A 22,478-nucleotide genomic window follows, 5' to 3' on the forward strand; every position below is an offset into this window, starting at 1 on the left:
CCATCCCCCTCTCCTCCCCCACCTCCCTCTCTCCCCATGGTGATGCTGAGAGGCTGTGTTCACTGATTCAGGTGGATCTGTGCTGTAAAACTACACGCATCGATTGATTTGTTCCATTTTTAGACTGCATCATGTAAACAATAGTCTAATGCAGAACTCGTTTCTGTTGGCCGTTGTTGCTATCCTATCAGAAACATGATCTAGTACAAAATACTATAACAGTGACACATTTGAGAAAGAATTAGCTGACACACAGTCATCTCTATCAGTAGCAAATCTTTAATTAAAGTAATTTTCACAATGCTAAAATATATATATAAAACAGACCTAATAAAGTGCTTCGTAACATACAAACATCCTACTCATTATTTGGCACACCATTTTATCATAGCGGAATCACATATTTCAGTCAGTATAATTCATTAAAAAAACTTCTTTTTTTTAAGACAAAAAAAACAACTCACAATGAAATGATCATAAACATTATATTGAATACCTACCCTATTTGATTTCATATATACTTTATCATTATATCAAATATATCATTATTCAGGTGGTACTAGCAGGGTTTGTCCCATTTCCAATAACGAAATCCTTTCAAATATTTAAAAAATGCCAGTGATGTTCTTTATGGTACATTGAAACCAAAATATTGGTTGAAAACATACAATATACATACAGTCAATCCATTAGATATCATGAACCACGTGGGAAATGTTATCCTGCAACACTCCTGAGAGGAACTCTGTGTGTGTGTGTGTATGTACTGCAGACATTGAGAATGTGGCCTTTAATTCCTGACACACAGCATGGAAACATGAGGTGCATGTGTGGCGCATATGCCATCTACAGAAAACAGTTCCTCTGTCCATCGAGTGAGTGCGAGATCGCTCCTGCGTTTCAGTCTATCACTGAGGGAGAGTAGCACTTCCTTATTGAAATACACCATGCGACTGGCTTTAGTCCTGTTCAGAATGTTCCATGTAGTAGTTTTAAGTAGGGGTGCCAGAGTCCTGGTAGTGACAATCATTTGATTTCAATGAAGGTTTATTTTAATTTGATTTATTTAACCTTTATTTAACTAGGCAAGTCCGTTAACAAATTCTTATTTAGGTGACAGAGTTTGTTTGAAATGTTCCATGATCCTCTTGTCAGGGAGTTGTGACAGTCATGGTTATAGTCCCTGAGGGCAGTAACAGTCCTGGCCAGTCCTCTTTCCCTCAGCTCAGTAGGGTTGGACTTGGGCTCGGGGGATGATGCTCATGGCTATGTGGTTGCTGTGGGGAGAAAGATGAAACAAGAACAAAAAAAGAGTTTGTATCTTCGTCCCATACCATCTTTACTGCAACAACGTTTCAATCAATCATAGTGTCCTGGGCCCGTATTCACCAAGAGTCACGCAGTAGTAGTGCTGACAAAGGATCAGTTCAGCCTTTTATGTCGTATTGAATAAGAAGATAAGATGATATGGGGGCCCACCGAGTACCTAAGTTCAATCATCGGATGCATGCGTGTAAATATCTTAGCTTCTCACTCGTAGTTATCACTGTGCTTCATCCTCCTGTAGAACTTGGCCAGTTTGATGGAGAAGACGATGCTGGGGACCAGGAAGATCATACACCAGCCCAGGCTGAACCAGAATGCATTCTGGACAAACAGACACACGTAGGTTAATAAACCATGTTGGATTAGCACAGTGAATCCTTTTCTCTCTCTCTCTCTGTGTGTGTGTAATAGTTTCCTCACCAGAGATTGCACCATGTTTGAGCAGACTATAACCTCAGCTGAGTCCATAGCTTCAGCCACTGGGCCACAGAGACCAACCTGCTGAGTGATCTACAGAACACACACACAGAAGTGTCAATCAATCAAATGTATCAATCAATTGTATTTTATATACCCAGCCTGAAACCCAGGCCTGTTTTAACAGAAGATGATCAACCACACATTCTTACACGTAGGGTTGAGGCTAAACCTAAAATTAAACCAAACACACGGTAGAGTAATGCAGTGATACAGTAATAATAGTACACTAAGTGAACACACCGTGAAATTAGCCCAGTCAGCATACGCCGTGAAGTACCCCATCTGACAGTCTAGGAACCCCCTACTCTCCTGAGAGAGAGAGAGTGAGAGAGAGAGAGAGGAGAGAGAGCGAGACAGATGTATATTCAATACACTTAGAAGTCATGAGAGTCAGTGGAGCTTTGCAGCATAGAATCAGGTGGACTTCCCTGTTACTATGTGAAGTGGGCTTTGTGAGCTAAGATGTGAGCAATGGCTGTGGTGCTACAGGCTAAATCAGACAGAGAGCTGTGCTTGTCACACTCATCGGAACTCATCTCTCCCTCTTCACCATACAGAATGTGGCATTATGACGTCGTTTTCTGGTTTGTAAAGTATTCTTTCCGTGACGGGATGCGCTTGCGTGTGGCTACTCACGGCCTTGACAATCTGTGAAGTGTTAGTGTTGAGGAAGTCTTGAGCTGTTCCCACTTCCCTCAACACATCTCCGACTGTGCGCTAAAGGAGAGAGGGAGAGAGAAAGAGAGAGGGATGAGCGTGCATTGCACAGCTACATTGTGACGTGGGCTAGCGAAAGAACACTCGCTGCTCATGCTTTCTGAACATCCTGCAGTAATACTCACATCGATATGTGACGCTATGACACCGAGGGCATCTATGGTGGAGTTCAAATGAGTCTGAAACACAAAAGACCGACCGATACTATATCCACACGTACAAACAACGTGACTCTGCTCTGAATAATGACCTCCGAAGAACTGATGAAAACACGTCACAGATAGTTCAGATAGCTGTACATATAGTACGGCCACACGCATGGGACATTTAGCTGACGTTGTCCAGAGCAGAAGCCGACAGCGCCAGGCTGGTCGGACGTACCAGTTGTGGGATGATGGCAGTGTTAATGTAGAACTGGATCTCTCTCAGGTCTGTAGCCTCCCGTGTCAGCTCTAATTTAACACCAGTCTGGAGGGAGACGGTGGGACATGCTTCACATTACTGTCTTTCTACAAATGCACAGTCCAACACTGAGGAGCACATTATACGATGATGACTGAGTGGGTTTTACTACTCACTTGAGCAGCAGCCAGTTGGTCTAGCCTGTCTGCTGTTTCAATCAGATCAATGCTGGAAATATTGTTGATCTAAAAACAGACGTCGAAACCGTTACAGTATGTCATATGATCTGATGTATACCCAAATTCGATACAAACTACGAGACAAAAGGTCACACGGATGCGCACACACACGCACACACTTTGTACCTGCTGTGTGACAGAGCTGAAGTCGACATCATGGGCCTTGTCAGAGAAGCTCTGTAGCTGATTGCGTATGTCGCGGGTGAGCAGGGTGACGGTCGACAGTTTGATCTCATTCCTGTTAAAGTGCTGCTGAATCTCTTCTGTGTACTGGGGAGGGGAGAGGTAAACACATGATTAGAAGGACTAGGGGAAGAATTGTCCTAGGAGAGCAGATGGTTTAATATATGGACTTTACACCAATTTGGAAGTGGAAACATAAGATGATTCATTTGGGAATTAAATCCCCATGTAAAGTGATTCCCAGTGATCATCAATAGACAGTATATGGTGATAGAAAAAGTTCAAACCATATGTGATCGAGTAGAAACCATACGTGACACAGTAGAAACAGTAGGAACCCTACGTGACAGAGTAGAAACAGTAGGAACCATACGTGACAAAGTAGAAACAATAGGAACCCGACGTAACAGAGTAGAATCAGAAGGAACCATACGTGACAGAGTAGAATCAGAAGGAACCCTACGTGACAGAGTAGAATCAGAAGGAACCCTACGTGACAGAGTAGAAACAGTAGGAACCCTACGTGACAGAGTAGAAACAGTAGGAACCCTACGTGACAGAGTAGAAACAGTAGGAACCCTACGTGACAGAGTAGAAACAGTAGGAACCCTACGTGACAGAGTAGAAACAGTAGGAACCCTACGTGACAGAGTAGAAACAGTAGGAACCCTACGTGACAGAGTAGAAACAGTAGGAACCCTACGTGACAGAGTAGAAACAGTAGGAACCCTACGTGACAGAGTAGAAACAGTAGGAACCCTACGTGACAGAGTAGAAACAGTAGGAACCCTACGTGACAGAGTAGAAACAGTAGGAACCCGACGTAACAGAGTAGAATCAGAAGGAACCATACGTGACAGAGTAGAATCATAAGGAACCCTACGTAACAGTAGAATCAGAAGGAACCCTACGTGACAGAGTAGAAACAGTAGCAACCCTACGTGACAGAGTAGAAACAGTAGGAACCCTACGTGACAGAGTAGAAACAGTAGGAACCCTACGTGACAGAGTAGAAACAGTAGGAACCCTACGTGACAGAGTAGAAACAGTAGGAACCCTACGTGACAGAGTAGAAACAGTAGGAACTATACATAACAGAGTAGAAACAGTAGCAACCCTACGTGACAGAGTAGAAACAGTAGGAACCCTACGTGACAGAGTAGAATCAGTAGGAACCCTACGTGACAGAGTAGAAACAGTAGGAACCCTACGTGACAGAGTAGAATCAGTAGGAACCCTACGTGACAGAGTAGAATCAGTAGGAACCCTACGTGACAGAGTAGAATCAGTAGGAACCCTACGTGACAGAGTAGAATCAGTAGGAACCCTATGTGACAGAGTAGGAACCATATGTGACGGAGTAGAAACAATAGAAATTGTAGTGTGACAGTCGTACTTTGGACACGTTGAGCAAAGCATTGAGGTCTATGAGATCATACAGATGGAGTGTTGTCCATAGAGGCCTGTTCTTTTCACAATCACTACAAACACACAATAATACATCATTACATAGCACAATAGCAGAACAAAAACAACATTACATTTAGAGTGACTTATAGTAACCAGAAAGCAGATCTTTCATTTGTATAACCCTTTATAATGTTTCTACATACTTGTATACTTCAGTGAGCGTCAGGTTGCTCTTCAGGCCCAGTGTCTTTCCTAAATTGAAGCCTTGTATCAGGCCTGGAGTGTCAGCAAACTGGGGAGGGGGGAGACACACAATCAATCAGTGAGTCAATGAATCCATTGTGTGTCGTGGATGTATGAGTGTGTGTAGGCGTGTGAGTGTGAGTAGGCGTGTGAGTGTGTTTGTGTACCTGTAGTAGCTGTCCACTGCGCCAGGGCTGGCAGATGAGTGTGTAGACATTTCCTCCCAGTATAAACAGTACTAACACCACCAGCATGAAGAGCCAGGAAAACAGGAAACTTAGCCCTGCACCCCTACACACACAAATACGTTGAGATCACTCTTTCACTAGATTACTTTTGTTAAGGGCACAGGCGTCACTTATGCCTATGCTCGCTCACACACACACACACACACACACACACACACACACAGTGACAGTACATACGCCATGAGGAAGGTTCCTCCACAGTCTGCGGTGCTGGATCGTTCTGTTGGCTCGTCCTTTGAGCTTAGTCCAACCGGGCCCAAAAACAGACCCAGGAGGTTACACACTACAACCAGGAGAACTGAACAGCTCAGGATAATACACACACCCCACCTAGAGAGACAAAAACAGAGGATCTTTACCTTATCTGTTCAGTCCTGTCAGGTCAGTGTGTGTGTATGTGTGTGCATATGGGTGTAAGTGTGTTCATTACCTGATCATCTCTACCCTCTCTGACTGTTGTGAGTACATGCCGATGTATCTCTGAGCCTCTCCCAGTGTGTCTGAGATGTTTCTGAGGGCAGAGACAGGGATGTTTCCCTTCACCTCAGAGATTTGTCTCTTGATGTCTTCAAGCTGCTGCGTCACATCTGAGGGAGAAGGATGAATATACCTCTAGACACTGATCCAAGGTCAGTTTTAAATGTATTTAGGTAAGGTTAAAGCATAAGATGTGGCTATAAGGCTAGGTAGACATAGACTCTTGATAGTGTGGGTGTGCATAATAACCTATACAATGTAGAAGTTTAACTGAATCTAATTGATTTATAAAGCTATTTTTACGTCAGCGGATTCCACAAAGTGCTTATACAGAAACCCAGCCTAAAAGCCAGAGCAGCAAGCAATGCAGATTGTGGCGGCGATGGCTCCCTCTGCTGGACGTGCCAGGTCTCGACGGGTTCTCCGGCCAGGACTAATTGGGGCTGGTGAGTAATCAAGGGCTGATTTCTCACCAGCCGTACGAGTCCCATAGAGCTGCCAGAAGGGCAGCACACAGGAGAGAGACTGGGGGAAGAAAGGACTCCCGTATAGTTGGGGACAGTTTGAGACGTAACAGGAGGGAGTTCCGTTTTTTTTTTTTATCCCCACGGGACACAGCAAGACCCGGAGCCCAAAAGACGGTATACCGGAGAGGGTCTCTTGGGGGAGACCTATTCTTTTCTTTTGAACTATTATTTTAATAAACACCTTTGAAACTGAGCTAATCCAACTCTGTCCGTGTCTGTCCTGTGTAAACGTTTTGACCCAACCACCTGGCCTGCCACAAGATGTAGAAGCACGGTGGCTCTGAAAATCTCCCTAGAAAGGCAGGAATCTAGGAAAAAACCTAGAAGAACCAGCCTCTGAGGGGTGGCCAGTCCTCTTCTGTCTGTGCCGGGTTGAGATTATAAGAGTACATGGCCATTAAGGCCAGATCGTTCTTCAAGATGTTCAAACGTTCATAGATGACCAGCAGGGTCAAATAATAATCACAGTAGTTGTGGTGTCTTAGTCCTATTAACAGTTAGTAGTGACATTGAAGGTAATATACTCACTCTGTACCACGTCCTTGGTGTCGTTGGTCACTTTTTGGGGAATACTGGCAAAGAAGTCTTCTCCCTGACATACACACAGTCAGAACCATCCTCAGTAACACTCCAAGGAGTTTCCCAGCATAAATTATGCATGGAAGTCAATGGAGGACTTGCATGAAAAATGTATCAAGCATTCATCTCAATTTCCCCCTCAGAACAGGACCATTCATACTACTGTATCATGTCAGTAACACTTCACTAATCCATGGCAACTGTGTGTAAACCTCAGTGCATTGTGTATTTCTCCCCCTCCCCGCACAAACACTCAAATTAAATTGTATTTGTCACATGCACCGAATTTGTCACATGCGCCGAATGTGAAATGTGACCTTACCGTGAAATGCTTACTTACAAGCCCTTAACCAACAAAGCAGTTAAGAAAATAATGTCAAGAAAATGTTTACTAAATAAACTGCAGTAAAAAAAATACAAAATAATTATATAATAACAATAATGAGGCTATATACAGGTGGTACAGGAACAGAGTCAACGTGCGGGGGTACATGTTAGTCGAGGTAATTTGTACAAGTAAGTAGGGGTAAAGTGACTATGCATAGATAAACAGCGAGTACCAGCAGTGTAAAAGCAAAGGGGGGGGGGGGTCAATTCAAATAGTCCGGGTGTCCATTTGATTAATTGTTCAGTAGTCATATGGCTTGGGGGTAGAAGCTGTTAAGGAGCCTTTTGGAATTAGACTTGGCGCTCCGGTAAAGCTTGCCGCGCGGAAGTAGAAAGAACAGTCTATGACTTGGGTGACTGGAATCTTTGAAAAAGGTCCTGGATGGCAATAAGCTTGGCCCTGTGATGTACTGGGCCGTACGCCACTGTAGCGCCTTATGGTCAGATGCCGAGCAGATGCCATACCAGGTGGTGATGCAACCGGTCAGGATGCTCTCGATGGTGCAGTCACCGCACGTGGAGGCAAAAACAGACTCTTCCCCCATCGTGACGTCCCTGTAAGGCCCTTCTGCTAGCCCTGGTCTGCTAACTGCTAGCCCCAGCCTGCTAACTCCTAGCTTGCTATCTCCGACCTGCTAACTGTCTGAATCGCCGTGTCCCCAGCCAGCCCAACCACTTACTGGACCCATACGATCACTTGGCTACGCATGCCTCTCCCTAATATCAATATGCCTTGTCCATTGCTGTCGTGGTTAGTGATTACTGTCTTATTTCACAGTAGAGCCTCTAGCCCTGCTCAATATTGCCTTAACCAACCATGTTGTTCCACCTCCCACATATGCGATGACATCACATGGTTTAAACGTCTCTAGAGAATATATCTCTCTCATCAGTACTCAATGCCTAGGTTTAACTCCAATGTACTCTCTTCCTACCATACCTTTGTCTGTACGTTATGCCTTGAATCTATGCTATCGTACCCAGAAACCTGCTCCTTTTACTCTCTGTTCCGAACGTGCTAGACGGCTAGTTCTTATAGCCTTTAGCCATACCCTTATTCTCCTCTGTTCCTCTGGTGATGTAGAGGTTCATCCAGGACCTGCAGTGCACAACATGCCTACCACTTTGAAGATGCAAAATTGTTTTTATTGTGAAACAAACAAGAAATAAGACAACAAAAAAAACTGAAAGCTTGAGCGTGCATAACTATTCACCCCCCCCCCCCCCCCAGAAGTCGATACTTTGTAGAGCCACCTTTTGCAGCAATCACAGCTGCACGTCTCTTGGGGTATGTCTCTATAAGCTTGGCACATCAATCAACTGGGAGTTTTGCCAATTCTTCAAGGCAAAACTGCTCCAGCTCCTTCAAGTTGGATGGGTTCCGCTGGTATACAGCAATCTTTAAGTCATACCACAGATTCTCAACTGGATTGAGGTCTGGGCTTTGACTAGGCCATTCCAAGACATTTAAATGTTTCCTCTTAAACCACTCGAGCATTGCTTTAGCAGTGTGCTTAGGGTCATTGTCCTGCTGGATGGTGAACCTCCGTCCCAGTCTCAAATCTCTGGAAGACTGAAACAGGTTTCTCGCAAGAATTTTCCTGTATTTAGCGCCATCCATCATTCCTTCAATTCTGACTAGTTTGCCAAGTCCCTGCCGATGAAAAACATACCCACAGCATGATGCTGCCACCAACCATGCTTCACTGTGGGGATGGTATTCGGGGTGATGAGAGGTGTTGAGTTTGCACCGGACACAGTGTTTTCCTTGTTGGCCAAAAAGCTCAATTTTAGTCTCATCTAACCAGAGTACCTTCTTCCATATGTTTGGGGAGTCATGCCTTTTGGCTAACACCAAATGTGTTTGCTTATTTATTTCTATAAGCAATGGATTTTTCTGGCCACAATTCCATAAATCCCAGCTCTGTGGAGGGTACTGCTCAAAGTGGTCCTATGGACAGATACTCCAATCTCTGCTGTGAAGCTTTGCAGCTCCTTCAGGGTTATCTTTGGTTTCTTTGTTGCCTCTCTGATTAATGATTTCCTTGCCTGGTCCATGAGTTTTGGTGGGTGGCCCTCTCTTGACAGGTTTGTTGTGGTGCCATATTCTTTCCATTTTTTTAATAATGGATTTAATGGTGCTCCGTGGGATGTACAAAGTTTCAGATATTTTTTTATAACCCAAACCTGATCTGTACTTCTCCACAACTTTGTCCCTGACCTGTTTGGAGAGCTCCTTGGTCTTCATGGTGCCGCTTGCTTGGTGGTGCCCCTTGTTTAGTGGTGTTGCAGACTCTGGGGCCTTTCAGAACAGGTGTATATATACTGAGATCATGTGACAGATCATGTGACACTTAGATTGCACACAGGTGGATTTTATTTAACCAATTATGTGACTTCAGAAGGTAATTGGTTGCACCAGATCTTATTTAGGGGCTTCATAGCAAAGGGGTTGAATACATATGCACGCACTACTTTTCTGTTATTATATATATATATATATATATATATATTTTTTTTTAAACAAGTTACTTTTTTCATTTCACTTCACCAATTTGGACTATTTTGTGTATGTCCATTACATGAAATCCAAAATAAAAATCAATTTAAATTACAGGTTGTAATGTAACAAAATAGGAAAAACGCCATGGGGGATGAATACTTTTGCAAGGCACAGTAAGTGTTCCTTTTGTCCAGGTGGGAAAAGGCAGTGTGGAGTGCAATAGAGATTGCGTCATCTGTGGATCTGTTGGAGAGGTATGCAAATTGGAGTGGGTCTAGGGTTTCTGGGACGATGGTGTTGATGTGAGCCATGACCAGCCTTTCAAATCACTTCATGGCTACCGATATGAGTGCTAAGGGGCGGTAGTCACTTAGACAGGTTACCTTTGCTTTTGTAGGCACAGAGACTATGGTGGTCTGTTTGAAACATGTAGGTATTACAGACTCAGTCAGAGAGAATTTGAAAAGGTCAGTGAGCCGGCCGCGACCAGGAGGTCCATTGGGCGACGCATAGGGAGGGTTTGGCCGGTAGGGATATCCTTGTCTCATCACGCACTAGTGACTCCTGTGGCGGGCCGGGCGCAGTGCACGCTAACCAGGTCACCAGGTGCACGGTGTTTCCTCTGACACATTGGTGCGGCTGGCTTCCGGGTTGGACGTGCGCTGTGTTAAGAAGCAGTGCGGCTTGGTTGGGTTGTGTATCGGAGGACGCATAGCTTTCAACCTTCGTCTCTCCCGAGCCCGTACGGGAGTTGTAGCGATGAGACAAGATAGTATCTACTAACAATTGAATACCACAAAATTGGAGAGAAAAAGGGGGTGGGGATAAAAAAAAAAAGTCAGTGAAAACACTTGACAGTTGGTCCGCGCATGCTCTGAGCACATGTCCTGGTAATCCGTCTGGCCCCCGCAGCCTTGTGAATGTTAACCTGTTTAAATGTCTTGCTCACATTGGCTATGTGATCAGCCAATCATCTGGAACAGGTGGTGCTCTCATGCATGCTTCAGTATTGCTTGCCTCGAAGTGAGCATAAAAGGCATTTAGTCCGTCTGGTAGGCTCACATCACTGGGCAGCTCAAGGCTGAGTTTCCCTTTGTAGTCTGTAATAGTTTGCAAGCCCTGCCACATCCGACAAGAGTCAGAGCTGGTGTAGTAGGATTCAATCTTAGTCTTGTATTGACACTTAGCCTGTTTGATGTTTTGTCTGAGGGCATAGCAGGATTTTTTTAGTGTCCCACTCCTTGAAAGCGGCAGCTCTAGCCTTTAGCTAGGTGCGAATGTTGCCTATAATCCATGGCTTCTGGTTGGTATATGTACATACGGTCACTGTGGGGACGACGTCGTCGATGCGCTTATTGATGATGCTGATGACTGAGGTGGTAAACTCCTCAATGCCATTGGTTGAATCCCAGAACATATTCCAGTCTGTGCTAGCAAAACAGTCCTGTCTGACCCCTTCCGTATTGAGCGAGTCACTGGTACTTCCTGCTTTAGTATTTGTATGTAATCAGGAATCAGTAGGACATAATTATGGTTAGATTTGCCAAATGGAAGGTGAGGGAGGGCTTTGTACGCATCTCTGTGTGTGGAGTAAAGGTGGTTGCACATGTGACATACTGGTAGAAATGAGGTAAAACTGATTTAAGTTTGCCTGCATTAAAGTCCCTGGCAACTAGGCGCCCTGCTTCTGGATGAGCATTTTCTTGTTTGCTTATGGCCTTATACAACTCGTTGAGACGTAATCTCATCATGAGGTACTCTACCTCAGGCGAGCAATACCTCGAGACTACCTTAATTTTAGACATTGCGCACCAGCTGTTACTGACAAATAGACACACACCACCACCCCTCATCTTACCGGACGTAACCACTCATCTTGAATAGAAAAATCAAATAATAAGTTAAGTCACATACTGAAGTGTTCATCGCCAGGGTTAACTACCATAATGAGGTTTTTTTTTTTCCCCGATGCACGGAAAACCCAGCCAACTGTATATTATCCGTGTTGTCGTTCAGCCACGAAACCTAAGATATTACCCTTTTTAATGTCCCGTTGGTAGGATAGTCTCAAACGGAGCTCAACCAGTTTATTCTCCAGTGATTGCATGTTGGCCAATAGAATGGATGGTAGAGGTGGGTTACTCACTCGCCGACAAACTCTCACAAGGCACCCTGATCTGCGCCCCCTGTATTTCCTTATTTTCTTCATGCGAATGACGGGGATTTGGGCCTTTTATATCCTTCGTGTCAAACTCATTAAACAAAAAATCTTTATCCAGTTCGAGGTGAGTAATCACTGTTTTGATATCCAGAAGCTATTTTCAGTCATAAGAGATGGTAGCATCAACATTATGTACAAAATAAGTAACAAACAATGCGGGGGAAAAAACACACAAGATAGCCCAATTGGGTAGGAGCCCTTAAAACAGCAGCCATCCCCAGCGACATTCTTCTAAAAAGCAGACACACACACTAACTCACTGTCTTCCATCCAGAGGTTACCTTAACCTGTACTTACAAAATAGGGATTCCCTTTGATTATAAATGAGTTACATTATCTGTGGTCACTGACCTGACCTATTTCTACTCATGTTTTCCACAATGGCATACAGTACGCAGTACTGACACAGCAAGAAAGGTGCCATTGTGTATGATTACTTTGCCTGGCATGCCACAAAACACCTAATTTGGATATTGAACATTTGTTGCATATAAAATCAACTAGTTAATTGATAGCTTCCATAGCCCATATGGAACGATCCAAATACATAGTCTTGAAAAAATGTGTCTATTTAGTCCAGACAGACTCACCTCTTTCACTTTAGAGTTTAGATCAGCCTTGGTGACGTTATTAACGGCCGACTGCAGCTCACTCAGACTGGGGACCTGTGGAACACACACACACACACACACACACACACACACACACATACACACACACACTTTAGATTGCAAACTGCTCATAATCTTCAATGACTTCTTTGCAGTAAATGTCATTATTATGCTTTGGCAGAAGGGGGCAGCAAAGCCAGAACTATCAACTATGCTGACATTGCCTGCCTTATTTTTGATTTTACTTTTATTTATATGGGTTTTTCTCATTGAGAAATTGAACCAGGTCTTTCTTTTCCAAGAGAGACCTGGCCAATAGCAGCAGGGGGAACAACGTTTCAGACAAAACAACTTACATACACTAACACAACATTAAACAAAACTATAAACCCACATACAGTACAACAATTACATATTACGTTAAAAACACGAAAGTCTTGACTAAAAAAACAGCTGTCCTAAAGACAATTACACCCTTCTATGCTATATACATCGACCAAGTATTTAAACTCCACCCACAAAACTAGATCATCACATTTTAAAATGATGCTCGTTATCGAAGTAGATCAGTGATAGGGATTAATGAAATAGTGCATTGTCTATGATAAAATAAACTGAAGTCTAAAAACAACATTGATATGGAACTATTCAGGCCTTTTGTTGGACATGTATTTAGAAGATAAATACACAATGCAGAGGATGAGAGGTCAATATAGTACTAAAGTTCAAGAGGACTAAAAGTCAATAGAGTACTAACGATCAATGGAAATAGTGTTATTTTCTGTAATAGGGATTAAAGACCAATGGGTCAGAGACATGGGAGGAATTTCAGTCTGTAGCTATATGGCAAATTCTCATTGGTATACATTGAGCCTGAAATCGGATACTTGTTACTTGGCCATTGGCACAGTTTAATTGCAAGGAATTCTAATTGGTCAACCACAGGCTAGAGCTGGGTTATAAAACTACATACTGTCCCTTTGTTCTGTGGAGAGAATCACTGAGGACAGGGGAGAATGAACATCTACCTCTCAGCAAAACATCTATGATTTGTCCTCCTCTTTGAATAAACCAATTGTTCTCCCCCTGATATGCTTAAGGGCCTGTGTTATTGAAGAGTAACATCAACTGCTACAGACAGAAATGTCTGGTTTCGTCTTGTGTTACTGATAAGGTGTGTGTGCATGTGAGCATGCATTATGAGCTGTCATTTTCCTGAAACCCAAGCCCTTCGTTGGTGGTAGCCTGTTTGGGGGGGGGGGGGGGAGTGCGTCAGAGGGAGTAGGAGGAGGAGGCGGAAGAAAGGACAAGTCAGGTCAGCTTACAGACTGAAACCTGACATCCAAAGATAACACCATGAGTCAATGAGTCTACTCATTTGCCTGTGTCGTGTCGATCTCATTAACCCAGTAATGTGTTCCTCCTGTTGCAAGGCAATTTCCTCAAAACACAGTCCATCACCACACAACACACACTGTCGAAAACCACACACACATGTTATCAGGAACACAGAAGAGCTTGATTGTGTTTAACAAAAGGCCTGAATCCTTCCTTATCAAGAACAAACCATTATGATGAAAAGACACACACCGGTGGTTACAGGGTGACAATTGGGGAACCAGAACAATCGTGGAAACGTGGAAAGAGGAAGAGGCGGCAACATGAAACTAAGTTGTACTCACAGCGATAGTGGTGGCAAATGTTAGTTTCTGTAGCTCTGACTGATAGGCCGAGCACGCAGTACAGTTAGGGTTTCTCAGTGTGCTGTTGATGCGGTCTCTGACAGAGCTAACATTAGCCTGGACCACAGATACATCAGACCGGACCTGGGTTAGAGTAGAGTCTAACCTCACCAGCAGGACACTGGTACTGTTCACCACTAGGATACAAATACAACATACACACATTTTAAAATGTCAGAAGACTTTAAAAAGCACTTTGTTAAACAATTAATGTAGATAATTCAAATGAACCTCTATCAGAAGAGGAATATACACACAAACACCACACACAAGCGCACACACATAGAAAACCCTGTTAGAATATCAGAAGAGGAATATACACACACACACAAAAACACACACACAGGATGGAGTTGTACCATTGGCTATATCTCTGACAGACTGCAGGGCAGGTTTCAGGGGGCCCTCTAGCCTTCTCTGGATCTCCTTGCCCAGCAGATTACCTATATCTGTGAGTGAGAGAGAAGGTAGAGATGTATGTCATTGGTGTTTCCCAAATTGTGAATGGCAGCTAGTCACTACTGGGTCAAAACGACAATTAGCATTACAGTTGTTTCATTGTGTTTGTACTTTGCAGAACGTGTGATGCATTATGTGACTAGAAGCTTGGGTACTCACTATTGAGGCTTCTGGTGACTTCATCCACTGTCTCATTGCTCCCTACCAGCACACTATCAATTTGCTGAGCAGAGATAGAAGACACACACACTTAGACACAGGAGAGACGACATAACATTGAGGAGACTCTCAAGCACATTCTGAACACAAAACTGAAACTTCAAAGCCACTACCGACAGCCAAAATGAATGATTGACATGTTCTAACAACACAACCTGCCCTACCATTAACCTATCCTTCTCTCTCCATCCTTTCCCTCTCTCTTTCTCCCTCTTCCCCCCCCCCCCCCTTCTTCCACCCCTTCTTCCTCTCTCTTTCTCCCCAGTCTTGCCCCCTTTCTCCCTTTCTCTCCCCTGCCTTCTTCTCCCTCTTCCCCCGACGTCCCTCTCCCTCTGTTGTACCAGATAAAAGTGTTGACAGTGCAAGCCTGACCGTCAGTTAACCATTAAGGTGAATGGGCAACTAATGGTGTGACAGAGGGTCAAAGGTCCTACCCCCAAGACATGCTAACCTCTCACCATTGCAAATAACAGGGGTGGTTAGCATGTTTTGGGGGTATGATGTTTGACCCACTGTTGACTGTTTAAAATCACTCGTCATTATTCACAATTCATTTAGGATGATCCGTAACCATGGTATCATCCACGTTAATGTAGAAGTGTTTAGAAACATATTCTATTCTTATTTACAGTAAAATAGACTCCAAAATAACAATGCAATATTTACCATTGATTTCTAATGGGCACTAAATAATCTGAAACACAACCAAAACGAACTGCAAATGCATACGGCAAGTTTGTAGAGTCACGCTTGATGTAGTCATTGCGTCCTAGGTACATGGGGCCAAAATTTAAACCTGTGACAACTTGATTCATAATAATCTTTAGGGGTGTCAATAAATTTGACCCCTAACCTTCTTGAGAAAAAAAACATATCACTTGTTAAACAAAATCTCTTTCTCTGAGCAATTGTATTAGTATAAAACAATGTAATTCCCCCCCCCCCCCCCCCAAAGAAATTGCATACCAAGGGCAGCTGAGGGGAGGACAACTCATAATAATGGGTGGAACAGAGTGAATGGAATGGTATCAAGCACATGGAAAACATGTTTGATTTGTTCAATACCATTCTATTTATTCCTTCCACCCATTACCATGAGCCCGTCCTCCCCAATTAAGGTGCCACTTGCTGCCTGTAGAGCATACTCCATAGCTCCAGTATTTGAATGATTTATTTTATTGTCATTCTTGCTCATCTTTATCAATGGTGTCAATAATTTAAGACCCCACTGTTTATCTATAAAACTGTCTGTATTGACATGTCTATAATGTTTTAGAAACTAAACTGGTCTTCCTTCTTCATTTATTACTTAGGTTTTCTACTCCCTTCTGAAAATCACAGGTAAGTCCTCTCTCACACGCACGCACACACACACACCTGTGGGACAGCAGTGAGGTAGGTTTGGAGGTTGTCAAGTGTATTGTTGAGTTCTACAGAGCTGTCCTCGACACTCCCTTTCAGAAACTGGTTGCTGAAGAACATGCAGATGTTCCCTGAACTACACACACATGCACAGAAAAGTTAGTGTGTGTTCATTGTTTCACTTCATATAAAAAATGTTCCAGTTATTTTTTCTTATCCAAAGGCTTAAAATATGCGCGCACACTTACAGTATGACTAGCGTGGTGAGTAACGTAGCCCAGTAGAATCCTCTCCTGTGACAGTGGACAGCTTTAGTCTGCTTCTGGTACATGTGTCCCCCACAGTGTCCACAGCAGCGACAGCAGGCCAGGCAGAACCCCACCAGGGGCATCAGGATAATGTACACGATCCCTATAGCAGCACACACTAGGAAACCAACTTCATAGAGAAGGATCTGAGGAGATTCACACACAGTTAACATACACAGACACACACATTAACATAAACACACAGATACACTAGTATGATATATAGGATTATGAGCACAGTGTAAATAAGAAGAAAAAAAGTTGGCTGATTCATCATTGGTGAAGAGAAGGATGGTGACACTTTGCTCAAATATATTAACGTTGCACATTACTGTGTAGTGTTAGCGTACTTTACACTGTCATCTACTACTCATGCAATACTATGAAAACCGAATGACCAGAAATATTCATTAGACCAATCTTCTATCTTTAACAATGAAGAGTCATTGTTGTTCGATGTGACGTCACACTCTGTCAAATATCACTAGACAATAGATTGACTGTGATGTGGACAGGAGTCTTACGCGCATCTGTTCTCACCTCTTTAATGGTCTTGTCATCATTGTATATATTGCCATTTTCCTCCAATAATTTCACCAGCAAATCTAAGAGAGAGAGATGGAGAGGGAGAAAAAAAAAAGAAGACAGAGGATCTGGATAAGCACTACACAATACGTACATATGTAAGGATCTTGAAATCATACGGCATATGAAAGCAATTATGAAAACGTACAGTTATGATATAACTATTGTTCCCTGAAGGAGGGAATGAGGTATAACATACTATGGGGAGTCAACAACTAATCATATTCACCTGAAGAACTGAAATCCCGCCAAACGGATGCCAAGCCCGCCCTCGGAAGTCCCGCCTTCCTGACTATAATACTGTGGGTCGCATACATTTCCTCAATTAAGTACCGCTCTTCAGCGAGCCCAATTCCACTGTAGGCGCGGATTGATTGTATGTTCCCATAGTATGTTATACCTCGTTCCCTCCTTCGGGGAATAGTAGTTATATTCATAACTGTACGTTCCTTTTCCGTTGTCACTCTGTATAACATACTATGGAAACATACAATCACTCCCCAAGCCTAGCACGCCTATGACAGCCCATGCACACACAGGAGGGGAGGGGAGGGGAGGGGAGGGGCGCATGTGACAAATGCGCATGTGGCGCAGGTGACAAATAAAATTTGATTTGAGACCCTGGGGTAGAACTGACAATACCTACATCACACGTCGAGATGGCTCCCACATAAGCTTCAAATGTATAAAAAGAAAGGCCCTGCTCAAAAAGCTCTTGGAAGGACATCAAAATGTCCACCAAAGAGCTCTGAAAAGGAGAATCTCCTTTAACCTGACATCAAATCTCAAACGCACGCCACTTATATGTTATACAACCGTCTTGTAGAGGGCGCACGGGCCGAGTGTATGGACATAATCACATTCGAGGTTAAACCCCTAGCCGTCAAATTCAGCCTTTCAGGGGCCAAACCCACAGATCCATATCTGCGGCCGTGGGTAACAAATTCTCACTTGCGACTGGGACAATAGATCCCAACGACACAGAACCCTTCATGGATCCCTGTCCAACAGGCGGATGGATGATCTCTGGGAATCAAGGTTGCTCGGGCCAACGGGGTTGCCACCAGAATCAACACCAGACCCTCCTGATGGACCCTCTCCACATGGGCATGAATCAGGCCCAGCGGAGGAACGCATAGAGCAGGGTCCGAGGCCACTGACACGCCAAAGCGTCTGTTCCCAAACGGGAGCACCCATAACCGTCATTGAGCAGAACAAATGACAATGCACATTTTTCGAGCGATCTGGGAAAGAGGGGTGCAGTCTCCACTCCCCCTTGGAAAGTAGAACTGCCCCATGTTGAGAGATCTGGGAAGATACATCGCCCTGAGTGACAGAAAATGCGCACTGCTTCATACGAGCGTCCCCCTACTGCCTGTTGATGTACGCCACCGCCAGCCTGTTGTCGGACATTACCAACACATTCTGTCCCTCCAACATTGGAAGGAAATGCCTCAGGGCTAGCAAACAGTCTGTAGCTCTAGGTAATTGATATGCAGCGCCCTTTGCGCTGTTGACCAAATCCCTATTTTCGAGTAGCCCACACAAAGCGCTCCCCATCCCAGTAAAGATGCATCTGTCGTGATCAACATGCAGCACACTACCCAGGCCCATGAGAACCCCTTGCAACAACAAACGCGGGTCCCTCCATGGAGTCAACTCCCTTAGGCATGACGGTTATATCTTGAGCAATCAATGGCAGTAGCGAGATGTGTCCAGATGCGTAGCAATCATTTGGCGCCTCAACAGACACCTCAACAGAAGTCCTCGAGGCACCACAGCTTTCATAGAGGCCATCAGACCCAATAACCGCAGGCACAAGCGAAAAGGCGCAGAGTGCCCCAGCTGAAACCGTGCCGGACAGAGCCGGAATGCGACCCTCCTTTGTTGGGACAATAAACACCGGATTCAGAACCATGTCCAGAATGAGATCCAGACACTGAAAGCACTGAGACGGAGTCAAACAACTGTTCTTGTAATCCACTTTGCACCACAGACTTAATATGGGAAACCGGCGTGGCAGGGTGGAGCTCCACCTGTTCCCTCGACTCCGCTATGACCAGCCAGTCATCCAGATAGGCCAATACTCTGATCCGCTGGCACTGCACCGGTGCCAACGTCACCTCCACTGCCATAGAAAAGGTGCAGAGCGATCGGGAGAGTCCGAAAGGCAGGACCAGAAACTCGTAGGCCACACCCTCAAAATGAAACCTCTTGAAATGAAACCTTCTGTGGGGAGGATGTGTAGCCACATGAAAACATGCATCTTTCAGATCTATATGAATAAACCAAACGCTGGGACTCAACGTTCCATCGCTCTTGGGAACTGACACGGGAACCAGCCGAATAGCCTGCTTTTGAAGGAGAGAGGAAATCTCCTCTCTCAAGACAGGTGCTAGGACCTCGGAGACCATTGACATAATGACATCAAGAAAAGGAGGACGCACAGCGAACTACAGACTGTAACCCCTTGTCACCATCCTCATCGCCCATGGTGAAACTGTGCATGCCAGCCACTGGACGGAGCACGCTGCCAGTCTCCCATGCACGCTGCCAGTCTCCCATGCATTGTCTCCTGAACGGGCAGAGCACCACCCAGAGTGGGTGGGATTTAATATCCACTACTTGACAACCGTGTGTCTGAACTAGGGGAAGGAACTGTTTATTATACCCACAACTGGATGAGACCGCACTCCCAATAAACACAGAGGAACTTTTGTAGAAACAATGCGCTTTCTTGCTACTGCTGTTCTGATACCCAGCCCACACCGGGTTTGGGGGACTTTGCAAACCAGTAACTTGTCCCAGTTGACTGAGCCACTTGGGAGCACTATTGCCCTTGTTGGTGAAACTGGCTCATCCAAATACATCCTCCTGTCCCTGTCAGGAATCCAGGACAATGTCAAGCAGAGGTGGTGGTGAACACATACTTCTCACCATAGCCAGGATAGTACAGCAGGACGGACGCAGTACAAAATCAACAGCAGCACGGATTTCATCGAGAAGCTCTGAAACCGACTTCCGACTCTGTGGTCTTATTCAGCTCCTGTAGCAAATCAATATAATACATCAGCAGCATTGTGACCACATTCAATGACCGGGCCGCCACACCCTCAGTGAAGTACACTTTGTCCAGCTGATCCGTAGAGAACCAGCACTATGTATTCATCGTGCTAGGGTTAGCCCTCTTTGTAGCCTCTGGAGCTAAGTAACTTGCCAGCTTTCCATCCATCCATCCATCCAGTGTTATAGTGGAGGGATTGTGCGTTCCTGGTGGAAGGATTGTGCGTTCCTGGTGGAGGGATTGTGCGTTCCTGGTGGAGGGATTGTGCGTTCCTGGTGTAACTCGGGCAGTTGTTGTTGCGGTTGTTCGGATGTACCGATCCTGTGCAGGTGTTGTTACACATGGTCTGCCACTGCGAGGACAATCAGCTGTCCTTCATGTCTCCCTGTAGCGCTGTCTTAGGCATCTCACAGTACAGACATTGCAATTTATTGCCCTGGCCACATCTGCAGTCCTCATGCCTCCTTGCAGCATGCCTAAGGCACGTTCACGCAGATGAGCAGGGACCCTGGGCATCTTTCTTTTGGTGTTTTTCAGAGTCAGTAGAAAGGCCTCTCTAGTGTCCTACGTTTTCATAACTCTGACCTTAATTGCCTACCGTCTGTAAGCTGTTAGTGTCTTAACGACCGTTCCACAGGTGCACGTTCATTAATTGTTTATGGTTCATTGAACAAGCATGGGAAACAGTGTTTCAACCCTATACAAATGAAGATCTGTGAAGCTATTTGGATTTTCACTAATTATCTTTGAAAGACAGGGTCCTGATAAAGGGAAGTTTCTTTTTTATAAACATATAAACATCTTCTGGCGTGTTCATGTGAGAGGATCAGAGTTCACACTTTCACAAGGCTGAATGGAGATCAGGCGTTACATTTTTACATCAACCCTCTGATCTCTCCCACCCGCATTCCCTCCCTCTCTTCGTTCATTCCTCCTTCACCCTCTCTCTCTCTCTCTCTCTCTCCCTCTCTCTGACAACAGTGAGATAGGAAATCAAACTTACCCATATGTTATTTAGATGTAACCTAACCTAAGGATCATGAAACCATGGGTAACCATACCGGTGTTGTAAGACCTGAGCCAACCACACATTAAAGAACTGCTTGTCCACCATTGTCTTGTCTAACCCTGGTAGTTATGGTTATTGTTCATACACCAACAGCTGGCATTCTGGAGAGAAACCTGAGAGGAGATATATCACTGTCTAGTTGGGAAGGAGGACATTCTGCTTTTTCACATTCTCTCTCTAATTCTGCATTTCTCGCTCCCTCTTTCTGTCTCTCTCTCACACAGAGGCCACTCACAGTCTAGTGAATGCTGACGGACTAGATAAGTTGCATTGAATTGTGAAAACTGTTACAGAGTAACAACGAGGTGTGAACCACTTTTTTTTTTTAAATGAGTGTTTTTCTTCTCTGTTGCACAAATGTGTGTTGGTGACTACCACACATGTTGAGTAAATCAACTACGGAAGAGCTGTCACCATCATAATAAAACGCACAAGGAATCACAAGAAATAAAGCCTAGAACAAGGCTACTGTCACCATGTTCAATATATATATAAAAGAGAGAGAGAGAGAGAGAGAGAGAGAGAGAGAGAGAGAGAGAGAGAGAGAGAGAGAGAGAGAGAGAGAGAGAGAGAGAGAGAGAGAGAGAGAGAGAGAGAGAGAGAGAGAGAGAGAGAGAGAGAGAGAGAGAATCAGTCCGTATTTACAGTTGGGTTCAGAAATTTAAAGTTCTTTACATTTTCTGCTCATTGCCTGGCACATAATAACAGACGAATGTCAGTGTTCTCAACAAACATAAAACCAAAACATGCGCAAACAAGGGTTGAAATACTAAGCAGCAATAATACCTCCAATCCTGATTGGATAGAAGCCATGATCAGAGAGACTATCGCTATCCAATCCGTGCATAGCAACCTGAGAGCTCTCTGATCTAAGACGAGTTTCACCTGGGCAAAGGTCAATGACTGATTAACTTGTGTGTGTGTGTGTGTGTGTGTGTGTGTGTGTGTGTGTGTGTGTGTGTATATATATATACCTGAGGGACCTTCGCTGTTGTTTGTCAAACAGAATCAATAATGGCTCTAACAAGGAGGCAATAGATAAACTGAGCCAGCTCTGACATCATAGTGAAATGTACTGTCGTGACAAGGGAGATGGACAATCAGATTCTGTCAGTGA

The 22,478-nt window shown here is 44.4% G+C and overlaps 1 protein-coding gene across 5 annotated transcripts in view; it reads right to left on the bottom strand.

Moving 5' to 3' along the window:
• Positions 1 to 259: 259 nt before the first annotated feature.
• The window catches only part of LOC109889739 (prominin-1-A), a 32,648-nt gene continuing 10,429 nt past the window's right edge, over positions 260 to 22,478 (bottom strand). For all 5 annotated transcript variants that reach the window (XM_020481403.2, XM_020481400.2, XM_020481399.2 and 2 more), the window contains exons 3-24: positions 17,184 to 17,248; positions 16,584 to 16,789; positions 16,351 to 16,471; positions 14,914 to 14,977; positions 14,655 to 14,744; positions 14,236 to 14,432; positions 12,533 to 12,607; positions 6,781 to 6,844; positions 5,679 to 5,835; positions 5,426 to 5,578; positions 5,168 to 5,291; positions 4,961 to 5,049; positions 4,744 to 4,828; positions 3,291 to 3,434; positions 3,102 to 3,170; positions 2,905 to 2,991; positions 2,649 to 2,702; positions 2,443 to 2,523; positions 2,047 to 2,115; positions 1,747 to 1,836; positions 1,535 to 1,647; positions 260 to 1,277 (exon numbers count right to left, since the gene is read on the bottom strand). In XM_020481403.2, the coding sequence (XP_020336992.1) occupies positions 1,226 to 1,277; positions 1,535 to 1,647; positions 1,747 to 1,836; positions 2,047 to 2,115; positions 2,443 to 2,523; positions 2,649 to 2,702; positions 2,905 to 2,991; positions 3,102 to 3,170; positions 3,291 to 3,434; positions 4,744 to 4,828; positions 4,961 to 5,049; positions 5,168 to 5,291; positions 5,426 to 5,578; positions 5,679 to 5,835; positions 6,781 to 6,844; positions 12,533 to 12,607; positions 14,236 to 14,432; positions 14,655 to 14,744; positions 14,914 to 14,977; positions 16,351 to 16,471; positions 16,584 to 16,789; positions 17,184 to 17,248 (2,249 nt within the window). In that variant the 3' untranslated portion in view covers positions 260 to 1,225. The remainder of the gene's footprint in view (positions 1,278 to 1,534; positions 1,648 to 1,746; positions 1,837 to 2,046; positions 2,116 to 2,442; positions 2,524 to 2,648; positions 2,703 to 2,904; positions 2,992 to 3,101; positions 3,171 to 3,290; positions 3,435 to 4,743; positions 4,829 to 4,960; positions 5,050 to 5,167; positions 5,292 to 5,425; positions 5,579 to 5,678; positions 5,836 to 6,780; positions 6,845 to 12,532; positions 12,608 to 14,235; positions 14,433 to 14,654; positions 14,745 to 14,913; positions 14,978 to 16,350; positions 16,472 to 16,583; positions 16,790 to 17,183; positions 17,249 to 22,478) is intronic.

This window comes from Oncorhynchus kisutch, linkage group LG4 (genome assembly GCF_002021735.2).
Source record: "Oncorhynchus kisutch isolate 150728-3 linkage group LG4, Okis_V2, whole genome shotgun sequence".
NCBI classification, from domain to species: Eukaryota; Metazoa; Chordata; class Actinopteri; order Salmoniformes; family Salmonidae; genus Oncorhynchus; species Oncorhynchus kisutch.